The following is a 13,149-nucleotide window of genomic DNA, read 5'->3' on the forward strand; positions in this document are numbered from 1 at the left end:
TAAGTATAACCTATTTAAGCAAAAACTATTTCGACCCGGCCAATTTCCGCCCCTACTTGTCGTGTCTTTACTCTTAGACATGTTAGACCACTGCTTCAATTAGTTTTTTCACAAACACAAATACAACAATGAAATAATGGGTTAAATATTAGTAGTACCTATAAAATCTATTTCGTACAAAATATACCGTGTGCTGGGTTAAATATTTTGTGCTAGAAAAAATCCAATTCAACTAACAACACTGATATTTTAAGATTTCCTTCAAAAAACAATGCTATTTTAAGATTCAAAATCTTCTTTTGACTTCAAAAATTCACAGCTGTTTTTATGAGTTTCAATCGTGTTTGTCAATTCGTTTTTTTATAATACTCTTAATGTTTTATCATTTCATACAATCTATTCCTCTCTTTGTAATAAATAATTATGAGTAATATTAATAGAAAAATAATTAATGTTTCATTGAGTTTTAAAATCAACAAGTAAATAAACCCAGAAAAATATATAAAAGCGACAATAAAAAATTAATCGAGGATGAAAGTATTATTTTCGATCTTTATTATAAGAAAATAAACCACGTTTATTTAATATTTGATGCATGTTGTCTATATTATAAATAAAATATATCAATTATTAAATAAACATAATTTTCTTTTCCTATAATAGTGATTGATAGTAGTAAGTAACGGTAATAATCCCTGTCGTTATTTTTTTTATTTTTTATTTTATAAAATACAACTCCCTTTAGTTTATTTTTATTTTTATAAAAGACAAATAAATCAATAAAAATTAATGAATTAAATACATCAACATTTGTTGATCCATTCATTTACCTCTTATAAAAAGAATTAGAGAGAGTACAAAAGTAGACAAATTTATAGAGTTTAAGAAGGGGACAAATATTGTTGGATTACATTTTTCATAACTTATTTATTCTTTAAGTAATAGTTTCCTATAAAAAAATAGAGTGAAATGTGTTTTTTTTTTTTAAGGATAAGAAGAAATTCTACATAATTCCAAAACAAAATCAATGCATTTTTAAAAAAAGATTGATGCTGGGTGTGTTATTAGTTGAGTTACATGCTGTATAGACATGTCTTAAATTTTATAGTAACAAAGGCTACGTCAACGTTATTTGTAAGAGTGATTGTTTGGAAGCAGTTGACCTGATTATTGCTGATCGTGATCATACCTTGTACACTTATGTCACTGACATCCTTCATACTAGAGATGATTTACACGGAAATGAAAATACAACATTTGTGCATATTTTTAAGGAACAAAATATGTATGCATATTTTATGGCCAAGGAAGGATCACATGCAATGTGCTTTGCTCACTGGAACTGCCATCCGTCTGACATTGAATCTCTCACCTTGAGAAATAAGTTTGGAACTTAATTTCAACTCTCCCTCTTTTTTCCTTTTTCTTTTTGCCTCGTTACATTATAACACTATAAAAAAAAAACTAAAAAGATAAGAGATTGAACAAGACATGTACGACACAAGAGATTGAGCAAAAATTAAAATATGTGTCCATTAAACAACATGAAAACTTTTTGTACCAAATATAGTATGTTTAAAATACAAAATAACATTTTTTTATGGTAGTTGAGGTTTAAACCTCGGACGTTACATATATTTTCTTTATCAACTTAAACTCGCACCAAAATAACATTTTATAAGACAAAAAGTTGTTGAACAATATTTATACCTTTAAAAGTTAAAAATGGGTTAAATAATCATCTACTGAATATCCCATCCACGCCAACATGATTAAAAAAGATTGGAGCAGGACAGGAGTAATACCGACCCACCCACAGACCCGGGTCCGATCCAGTTTGAGTTAGAGAGTGGGGGAGTGGATGGAGATGGATTGAGGGGAGAGAGAGAGATTGACATACATTGGAAAATGGGGATTTGGGCGTGAGACTATACGAGAAGAGAGGAGTTAGAGAGAGAGAGTGCAAATTTCCACACACCATTTGGGAACGAACCAACGAACGTCGAGCAGCAATTACCCAATCACCAACAACCACTTCTCCATCCATCCAGGTTATTCAATTTTCCCCCTTTTCTTTCCACTCCAGATTTCATTCACCGATTCGCGATTTTCATTTTCATTTCCATGATTTCGAGCTAATTACACGCGTTTTGATTCGATTCGATTCCTCTTTCTTCTTCAGAAATCAATTGATCGAGTATTAAATTAAATTAATATGCAACAGAGGCTAAAGTTGCAGCAACAACAACAACAACAAGCACTCATGCAGCAAGCTTTGCTTCAACAACAACAGATGTATCACCATCCTGGCATGCTCGCTGCTGCCGCCATGACCCAGGTACGCACTCAATCTTCTTTTCCATTTCGTTCCTCTTTGAGAGGACCTCCAATTGTACCTTCAACTCATTTTTAGCTAGAATCAATTTTACAAATTCAATTCACTTAAAATCTATTGTCAACTCTATCTATGCTTCTTATTTTTTTTTTTTTGTATTCAATTTTACACTTAATTTTTTAGTCTACTTCCGGTGTTGAACCATTCACTTAGGAATTGTGTGGTAATTTCATCCCAATTACTAGTATATTCTATGCATCACCTATAAAATCAATAGTAGATTTTGGCAACTTCATATCTGTAATACTCGTTTCTGTTTTATTTAACATTGTACATGATTTTATACAACTTTCCATTAGAAAGAACACATAACTTGCCAGCCCTTTTAGGTCTTCACATTTCAATATACCAATAGAAACAACTCAACATTTGCCAAAAGTTTCTTTAATCCATTGTAGTCTATTAAACAAATGTCAAGAATAGTTAAGCTATGGACACACAAATGGTCATTTTACAATGGATGAACTGTTACAGAATTATTTTCGTTGGTCATTATATGGTATACTAAAATTGTTTTACACAATTAATTGGTTTACAATTTGTATTATTAGTCAGATAATTTGTTTTGTTTAGAGGCGTGTGAGAAATAGTCTAGTGTTTTACTATCAATGAAAGATTGGAAGTTATTATTTTTTCCTTCTACGATTCTATTTAGGGTATCTTCCTACTGTTGCCTGGATCTTATCTTTTCCCCAATTTTTAATATTTGTTATTTTGGAAATTTTTTAGATGGAGCCTGTACCAAGTGGAAATCTGCCTCCTGGTTTTGATGCTTCTGCATGCCGTAGCGTGTGAGTGTTGGATTTCTTTTTGCGTTTACATGTTTTTTGTCCTCAGTTTTGTTGTGTTTGTTCCCAAGTATGTTGAATTTTCCTTTTGGTACATAATTTCTACCTGTAGAAGCAAATTTCTTTTTAAATATGATGCTTTTAATTGGTCTGAATTTGTGAGAGATAAGTTTGATGGTACTGATTACCAGAAGTAGTGTAGTTTTCCACTTTGATACCTAATTAATCTGAACTTTTGTGCTTTCAGTTATGTAGGAAATATTCATGTAAACGTCACCGATAAACTTCTCGCAGAAGTTTTTCAGAGTGCCGGCCCTCTTGCTGGGTGCAAGCTCATACGAAAAGAAAAGGTTTGATTTATAATTCAATCCAATGTTCTTTGCTGATGAATGATGATCATATATATTATTAGTTATTACTATTTTTAGCTCATTGCTTTCCTATTTCTAAATACCCTTGTCTTAAACAACTATAAGGACTCCTAAATTTTTCACAAAATATGGTTATTAGTACTGATGAGCAAGTTTATTTATTTTTTTTTAATGTTTATTTTGGATATTTCACTCAAATTTTCTTTCTGGGGACTCCTTGTATAACTCGTCCTTACAAAACTAACTTGAAAGGTTTGTATACAAGATTTTGCTTCAACCCCTTCTCCAACTAAAAATGGAATTATATTCTCACTCCGACCTATCCCTATTAATCTAATTCAAGACCCAATCCGTAGATGGACATCACACTAGTAGTGGAGTGAGACTACCATTTCAAGAATGATCTATTCCTTTTCACTGTAATGAATTTTTCATTGAATCCAAGACGAAAAAATTTATAGCATTTTAGAGAGCAAACCTCCCAACGCTTAGAATTTTGAATCAAACAAGTCTCAAGAGCCCTTTCCCTACACTTGCTTCCACCTAATCTTTATAAACTATTTTCAGACCTAATCTCTTTTCAACGAGGGACATGGGTAATTCCCAATATACCCTCTTATGCCTAGTATACTATTGGGCCCAGTCTGCCTATCAATATACTCTAATGTCATGTTAGATTTTTGGATTAAGAATTTAAGCCTAACTCATCCTTACAAAACCGGCTGCCAAGGTGAGGGTTTAGGGACATCTTTCTTTATTAAGTTTTTTCAGACCTTATTTCTTTTCAATGCTAGATTTGGTTTTTTCAAATACCTTGAGATCTTTATCTTGTAGAGGTGATAGGTTGTCATGGAATTCTGAATTGACATGCATCATATTCCAATAAAGAAAAATATGTCAGTACTTGGCACAAAATTTGTTTGGTGAAGGTGGCCTGACCTGTGCCAACGAAGAGTGTTCGCTGTTTCCCTTCTAGAGAACTCTACTGCTTGATGAATGAGGTGGTAGTGTCTCGTCTTTGTTGTCTAAATTACTGACCACTTATCTGTCATGATACCAGCCTTGATAGTGTAAACCCGTAAGATAGGCTTCTCTAACTTGGAATTATGCGTTGAAAGCCGAGAGCTTGAGAGAGAGAAAATACAGCTGCTAAGAAGGCTATATACTACTTAGATCCTGCTTGTGTGTTATAACTTATCAGTCAATTGGCATAGTTATCAGCCTTGCTGTGGGGTACACAGTTAAATTTCCCCAGACAGTTGCTTAGTTTAGTATCTATGTGTACTATGTTCTTTTTCTAGTCCTTATTTCTACTCCCATTCTTTACTTTTTGGTTTCTGCTGACGTGTTTGTCTTTTTTTTTGTTGGTGAAATTACTGTTTCAGTCCTCTTATGGTTTTGTGGACTACCATGATCGAGCATCCGCAGCGCTTGCAATAATGACATTACATGGACGGCAACTGTAAGCATTATGTTCAATTTGTGTTTATTTTGGTTCTGTTGCATATTTTCTTAACATGTGAATTGTGAATGCATTCTCCATCCGGCTTTTCTAGAGATAGATGAATAAAATTATAATTTTTCACATACTTGAGAATGCAAATATCATTCTAATGGCTCTACAGCTGTTCATTAATTCATTCTATCTTGACAGACTTCACCGATATTGTTTTAATTATGCAGTCTTGACTCTTGACAAGGGTCTTTAAGTTTTCCTTAATACATAGCAACAAGGTAGTCAAAATCGAGATCTTAGGCAAGATCGGAGAGGGGTCACAAGATCGTGAATCGAGGGATCGTAACACGGATCGTAAGATCCTACCAAATTCACATATTGACATATGTATGCATACAAACTCATGTAGAAGCATAAAAAATGAAAAATATATTATATATAAGTAAAAAAAAACACTGTAATTACTTGATCAATAAACAAACAAATTGTATACTTGTTAATTAAAACTTAATATAACATAAAGTATTTTCTTTTATCATTAATATTATTGTGTTTGTGTGCATGTATTTTTAAAATCACATTATTGAAAGGAAAAAAAAACAGATTAATCATTGATAAAACAAAGTATTAAAAGGTTATTTAAACTAAGGTGAGAGAGGGAGTAGTGCTATGAACCTGGGTGAAAGTTTGTCAAAAAAAAAATGAACCTGGGTGAATTGCATTGGTAAGTTTCCTCAAATTATGGGTGTATTGATAAGTTTCCACAATTATTGCTTAGTGGGTTTATTGGGATGATTTTCTATAATAAATTGAGTTATTATTTTGACTAAATAATTAATGGGTTTAAGGAAACTAACCGTTTCAGGGAATAAGAAATGAAAAAACTTGCACCAAAAAAAAAAAAAAAAGAGGCACAAAACACGTTTGGGTCAACCCGGGTCGGGTCATCAACCTCTGAACCGGGTCGGACCGATTCTGCGATCTTCCGATTTTCCTCTGCGCGCCGTCCGCTCCGCTGTCGTTTCCGATCTCCTAACCGCTCCAGATCGGTGATGGCCATCGAAATCGCAAGATCGTACGATCTTGGGTGTTAGATCGCGATTTTAACAACCTTGCATAGCAACATCACAAAAGTTAACTTTCTCATTATTTCCATTTGCAGATATGGTCAAGCACTAAAGGTGAATTGGGCATATGCTAACAGCAGCAGGGAGGATACCTCAGGTTACCTTTAAATGCAACCCATCTATTGTTGGTTTTGATGATTTTGTTTCTCCGGGACATTCTTTTTCTTTATTATTTTCAGTTGTATATTCCTTTAATTTCTAGTTCAAAATCATCAGGGCACTTCAATGTTTTTGTTGGTGATTTGAGTCCAGAGGTTACTGATGCAACTTTATTTGCATGCTTCTCAGTCTATACTACTTGTTCGTGAGTTCCTCGTTGCTTTTTTCCCCCTTTATTACATTTTTTTGGGTCACTGGAATAGGTATATTCTTTTTGATGGTGAATATTGTAGTCCTTGTTAGTGGTGAGAAGTTGAAGAAAGATAGATGATATGGGGGATTGACTTCAGAGCGAGTTACTCAGTCTTGCAAGACATTTTGGTTTTTGGAACTTACTTTTCCATCATCTCTCTTATTATCTGCAGTGATGCTAGGGTTATGTGGGATCACAAAACTGGTCGCTCAAAAGGATATGGTTTTGTTTCTTTCCGTGATCATCAGGTATTGTTTATTCTGTACGCTAGAATTTACAGGAGAGACCAACCAATGAACTGAGTAGATCATGAATATTTTCCTTAAAGACCATTATCTTTGCTCTGAAAATTTATTTTTCCATGTTTTGCTACATGAATTAGTACAAACATAAACTTATCCTTACAAAAAAAAATCATCGAACTGCACTAATAATTTGCTGAACTGGTGAATTAATGTCTTTATGCAATTAATATGCAGGATGCCCAAAGTGCCATAAATGATATGACAGGTTAGACATTTTATTGTTTACTCTCATACTGTTCGTTCATGCCTCTGTTGTTATCCTTCTATTCTTATATGAGACCATTTCTTCTAACTTGTTGCGTTTCATGTGCCGTGCAGGTAAATGGCTGGGAAATAGGCAAATAAGATGCAATTGGGCAACTAAAGGAGCTGGTGGCAGCTCAAATGAAGAGAAGATCAATGACAGCCAAAATGCTGTTGTACTCACAAATGGATCTTCAGGTATGATGCACCTTTCTAAATATCTGTGATCCCACATCTATATTTATTAATCCATGAAAATATAGATGAAGGCAACAACAACCAAAGCCTTTTACTCACTAGGTGGGGTTGGAAACAAGAATATATGTATTATAGATAAAGGTTGCAGTTTGAATTTGTTTAATTTTCCATATTTAAACTATTATATTGGCTGGAAATTGCTATAAATTCATTGTGCTGAACGATGTCATACTAATTAAAATATATGAAGGATATCATGCGAAATTTGGTTCTTCATATTTGTTATGCACAAACATTACCTTTATATAGTAAATGGAGTGGATTTCTTATTGCTTGATGTTTTAGACGCCAGTTTTGATGCATACTCTCTCCGGAATGAATTATTATAAGCAAAAGTGATCATATTACACATACGGATTCAGGACTCAAAAATGCACACCAGTAAAACTTAGATGTGTGGAGCAAATATCAATGGCAACCAACAACCAAACAGTCAGTCACAAGCAACAATAATAGATCTAGATCCAATCTAGCAACGAAGTGGAAAGCAAAACCACAATCAAACCAAAGACAACAAGATAAAGAGAGTAGAGAATAGAGAACAACACACCTAGAATTTGTTCACCCAGTTTGTCCAACAATGACCTACGTCTGTAGGAGAGAGAGATCTCTCCACTTAACAATCAATGAGTTTTTTTTTTTTTTGCAAAGAGATACAAAAGATTTGCAAGAAATTAACTTCAACACGCTCTCCAAGAGCAGACCTAATTTCTACCCTTTTCCCGAATCTCATCCTGTGACCAAGAGACTCAATGATTTCACTAAGGATCTCCTTTTTTGGTCTCTCAAGATTCAACCAAGTTGCTCACAAAGACACCACCTCACGTGTTTCCCATCCCATGAACCTCTCCCCAATAGCCCCCTCTTTTGGTTCCAAGATTCACCTCTTGACCCTTTGAATCTCACTCAAAGACCCTCAAAACTTAGCCTAAGTTCCCTAAAAGTTCCCTCCTTTGGTTTCATGAGAGTCCCCAACAAATGGGTCAAAAATTGCACTTTATATCTCCTATACCTGTTCCAATTGCGCCAGGATTAAACAAGTACTACCTCCGTCCCTAATTATAAGGCCCTTTTGAAAAAATAACGGGAATTAAGATAGTGGATATTTGTATTAAATATGTTTGTAATTACTATTGTTTTTACAATTTTATCCTTTAAGAAAGAGAGTTGGCTTATGTTTTCAACATTTTATTTATTGCTGATTGAAGAAAAAGATGTATAATAAATAGGGGCATGTATGTAAAGAAATAATTAATGTAGTTGGAAATAGAATAGGGGTCTTATAAAAAGGGACAAAAAAAATTCTCACAAGGGTCTTATAATTAGGGACGGAGGTAGTATAAATGACCGTTGCCCAAATCATGCCATGATTAGAGGCCATCATGCCACGATTTTGGACGTGAGTTCAACACTCAATTTTGAGTCAAATCTCAACAATAATTGGTCAAATTTAATCTATGCAATCCCAATTTAAAAAAGCTAGTCTATTGCCTAAATTATCCTCCATGACTAAAAAATGGAGTCCTTAGCAATAGAAAAGTTAAGTTAAATTAGGGGTAGTTTAGAGATACTTTCATTAAATATGGGAGAAGTTCTTAACTTATGCTTATAAGTTAAATTAGGGGTAGTTTAGAGATACTTCCATTAAATATGGGAGAAGTTCTTAACTTTTTCTTATATTTCATTCTAAAAAATACGAGCTAGTTTTTGCTTATATTTCATTCTAGAATTCTAGAGTAGTAGTTTAGCATATTGTGCCTGTTGTATTAATATTATGCACCTTCATTAGTGTGTTTAAAGGGCATGTGTAGAGCCAGCCAATCAGTTAATGCTTAATATAGACAACAAACAAACTTTAGTTTGAGTGAGACTTTTGTAAGTCTTGTTTATTTACATGCCGAGTATTCTAAATTTCTAATATTATTTTTGGCAATATGCGCCGTACATTACTTCTTTTGAATATTATTGTTTATAGATTTATTGAATGATGGTTGGAATTGAGACCCTATTAAGCTCTATGACTTCATTTGCTACTCTGTTTCTTGTGCACTTCTTTAAACAGGCTGAGAATTTTGGGATTGCTGAGAGATAAGTATTGCTTTTTTGTTGTATGTTTTACAGATGGAGGTCAAGATAACAGCAACGAGGATGCTCCTGAAAACAATCCTTCATACACCACAGTTTATGTTGGCAACCTTCCCCATGATGTAAGTTATATGAATTGAAGAATGAGATATTATGGGTTATTGTTTTTGTTAGAGATGCAAGTTTATGCAATTTCAGCTTGTATTTGCATAGAAACAAGAATGGGCTGTGCGCCTGTGCCCCTATTATGTTTGCGGCCTCAAGCCCATTAGTTTCTGTTGTAACAAGATTACTACAGCTTAACTGTAGATAAACGCCAAATCCACCCTGTAACTAATTTAGTTTTAACAATAATAATCAGAATATTCTGATAGATCAGAGTAATAACATGACAAAATTGGAAACTACATGTAAGTGCATTGTAATTTGAAAGAAATTCAAGAGATTGATCTCACCACAATATTTAACCAGAGCAACTGCTCTTCAGAGAAATATACCCTCTCTCTGCCTCTCCTTTTCTCTCAATTGTAAGAGAAGTTACAGAATACTCATGACATGAGTGTTAATAATTCCCTTCTCCTCTCATATAATCTTCCATAATCTAACTAACTGCCAGCTAGGCGGCTCCCCTATTCACCCCTCTTTTTCTTACACTCATACACTGTTCAAATAATGGGCTTATCACTCTTTGTGCCTACTATCCTCTGTGTAATTTCTCTTTTCCTGCATCTTAAGAAATTCAACAGTTCGTATGTTTGTAAGTACAAAACTTAATTTTTATTCACAAATATGAAAAAACATTGAAGTATTATGTGGGATTGGTTTGGTTTGTTTAGTTAGTTTAAGCTTTAAACATAGTTTTGGAGAAATTGTCAAGACATGCATTCTTATAGATGTGTTGTTTTTTCTATCAATGTTTTAGTCCATTCAAATGGTGGGTTGATACAACTTGATTGCTTGTTTTGCTGGACGACGGATTTTGGGGTTTTACTTTTTGTACATTCTGACGAACAGAGTGTCTTTAAATTTGCCAATGATGTTTCAGCTTTCTTACGAAGTACCTGAGTCTCAATGCCTCACTTAACCCACCTTCGTCTTCACTTGTTCTTAGGTCTCTTTGAACCGAAAGAATAAGCTTTTTTTGCTCTGATGAACAGAGTTATCTGTAGTGGTGTATTTTCATTTTCATCCGTCTCTTTTACCCTTATTCATTGGCCTTGTTTTGGATCTAGCCTTGATTGAAAAAAGGCACTCCAGTGGTTTGTATTGAAATCCAGCTGCAGTGTGTGATGTAATTTCAAAAGTCACTTCCGCTGTAGTATTACCATGGCAGACAGCACTAGGTGGACAGTTGCAGTGTGGCATGGCTGCAGTACTTGCAGTTACGGCAGCGTGCCTCGTATGATGCAGTATACAATTCAAAACCATGCTGAGACTAATAACCTTTTCTGACTTTATTTACAAAATCTTTTTTGGTGTGCAAATTGTAATAACTCCCTTCCTTGCATCTCTACTCTTTGATGAATTTCTGTCAAAGTATATCTAATCACTCTTTGATGAATGCCTGTCAAAGTATATCTAATCTGATCTGTGAATGACATTTAGTTCACAATCTTCTGGATATATAACTTACAACTGTGCTTGAGATCACAGGTAACACAAGCTGAACTCCATTGTCAATTCCATGCATTGGGGGCTGGGGTACTTGAGGAGGTCCGAGTTCAGAGCGGCAAGGGTTTTGGATTTGTCAGATACAATACTCACGAGGAAGCAGCAATGGCCATTCAGATGGCTAATGGAAGACCGGTTCGTGGGAAGACTATGAAGGTAAGAATCCTTTCACCTGTTGCTGGTCTTGTCAATTAATCACTTGCTGTTTCTGTGCTGGGGCTACTGTTTGCCCTATATAATAGTGCCTGGTAAAGTCCTTTTAAAAGAAGGCTTAAATAGATTGTTTGGTCCCCCTATTTTACCTGAAACTAGATTTTAGTCCGTCATTTCAAAATCCAGGTTTTGGTCTCCCAGTTCCACATATTGTTGCAATCTTGGTCCCTGCATAGTTTTTAGCCCCAATTTCGTATATGAACAGAAAATATCAGAAGTTATCACTTTTGGCCCCAAAAATTACCACTGGGTGACCAAAACCCGGATTTTGAAATGGGGGGGGGCTAAAATTCTATTTCAAGTAAAATAGGGAGACCAAGAGTGAACAGGAATGGAACTCTTTTGTTCCACCCGCCAGTAGCCGTATAATGTTGATACAAACATGCTTGCACCTATCCATGGTCCATATCACATAATTGTTCTGCAATACGCTATTTACTATAGTGGCGTTATAGCAGCACTGTAGCATACTTGGATCCTTACAAACCTCTATTTTCCACGATCCACGTTTGACAGCGTTGGTGATGACTCAATTACAGGATCACCTTTTCCACTTTGAGTATTTTCTAAAGGCTCTTGGTGAATACAATTTATTTTACTTGATTTGTGCAGTGTTCATGGGGTAGCAAACCAACTCCTCCTGGAACAGCTTCAAATCCATTACCTCCTCCTGCTGCACAACCATATCAAATACTTCCTACTGCAGGGATGAACCAAGGCTATACTGCCGCTGAGTTGTTGGCTTATCAGCGCCAGCTGGCCTTGAGTCAGGCCGCTGTTTCTGGCCTTTCAGGACAAGCTCTTCTTCAAATGTCTGGACAGCATGGCCTAGCTCCTGCTTCAATGGGTATAAACTCTGCGGCATCTCAAGCCATGTATGACGGATATGCTGGTAATTCGTCAAGACAGCAGCTTATGTACTATCGTTAATGGCTTCACCAGTCGCGTTGTTGCCTTCGGTGGCAAGTTGCGTTGTGCACCACATTTCTCTTTCCTTTTTTTTTTTAATTGCGGTATTCTGGCTTGATTTTTACTTAATTTTTAATTTGTGTTGTAATTTATGTTGTTTGGTCTAAGAGGGTTTAATGACTCGGATCTATGTTTTGCTAGAACGAGCTGCGAGTTTTATGTTTGGGTAGTTTTTATTATCGTTTAATGTATCTTTTTTATTATCATTACTGTATATTTATAAATTATTGACTCAAGTTCATCTTAATCTTAAGTAGTTTTATACCTGTTTTCCTTTCGTGCCGTGACAAGATAAAGTTTTGGAAAATTTAGTGTTAATTATGGTACGTATTAATCTTTCGTTTGTCGTTTTTTACTTTCTATGTTTTTTGGTTGATGGACACATTTTTCGCAGATTAGCATAGGCCCTTCAACCGTTTTCATTTAACTCGACTTATCACTTGGCTTTTTTTGATCTGTCAAAAATATTCTCTAGATAATTATTTAGTAACAAAAAAAAACTAAGATAATTATTTATTGACAAGTACTTTTTTGATGGGTGGAATGCATGGATGGACTTCCTGTCATGTTACCATCTATCAGTTCATGCAACCAGATGCTCATTGCATTTCGTTTTTCTTGTGTAGTTCCTGTAGAGTAATGTTATTTTGAATATTTAACACTATACTAATACATCTTTAATCTTTTCCTCTAAAAAAATACATCATTTATGATTTTTAATGTGATTAGGAGAGGTAAAAAATAATTAAAAAATCGAATGGTACATGTTTCATATAAATATAGAATTTTGGATAACTGAAAAATTGTCAAAATAACATAGGTGGTACCTGTACGCCCAAGGTTTCTTTTTGATTGTTTGCAATGTTTGTGTTGGTTTGAATTTGATTTTGGGAGAAGAAAAAAAAAAAATCAAACT

At 34.6% G+C, this 13,149-nt stretch overlaps 1 protein-coding gene across 2 annotated transcripts; it reads left to right on the forward strand.

Annotated features, from left to right (window-relative positions):
• The first annotated feature begins 1,865 nt into the window (after window positions 1-1,865).
• LOC11433546 (RNA-binding protein 208) lies at window positions 1,866-12,505 on the forward strand. Of its 2 annotated transcripts, none has more exons than XM_024779611.2 (13): window positions 1,866-2,051; window positions 2,183-2,338; window positions 3,125-3,186; window positions 3,431-3,533; window positions 4,940-5,016; window positions 6,173-6,234; window positions 6,354-6,441; window positions 6,662-6,737; window positions 6,969-6,999; window positions 7,113-7,235; window positions 9,417-9,502; window positions 11,034-11,207; window positions 11,877-12,505. In XM_024779611.2, exons 2-13 carry the CDS (start codon window positions 2,216-2,218, stop codon window positions 12,192-12,194), a joined length of 1,323 nt encoding a protein of 440 aa, XP_024635379.1. In that variant the 5' UTR covers window positions 1,866-2,051; window positions 2,183-2,215; the 3' UTR covers window positions 12,195-12,505. The 2 variants fall into 2 exon arrangements, with proteins under 2 accessions (XP_024635379.1, XP_003603560.2); XM_003603512.4 differs by having other exon boundaries at window positions 2,225-2,338.
• Window positions 12,506-13,149: the final 644 nt, after the last annotated feature.

Source organism: Medicago truncatula, chromosome 3 (assembly GCF_003473485.1).
Source record: "Medicago truncatula cultivar Jemalong A17 chromosome 3, MtrunA17r5.0-ANR, whole genome shotgun sequence".
In the NCBI taxonomy this organism is placed as follows: Eukaryota; Viridiplantae; Streptophyta; class Magnoliopsida; order Fabales; family Fabaceae; genus Medicago; species Medicago truncatula.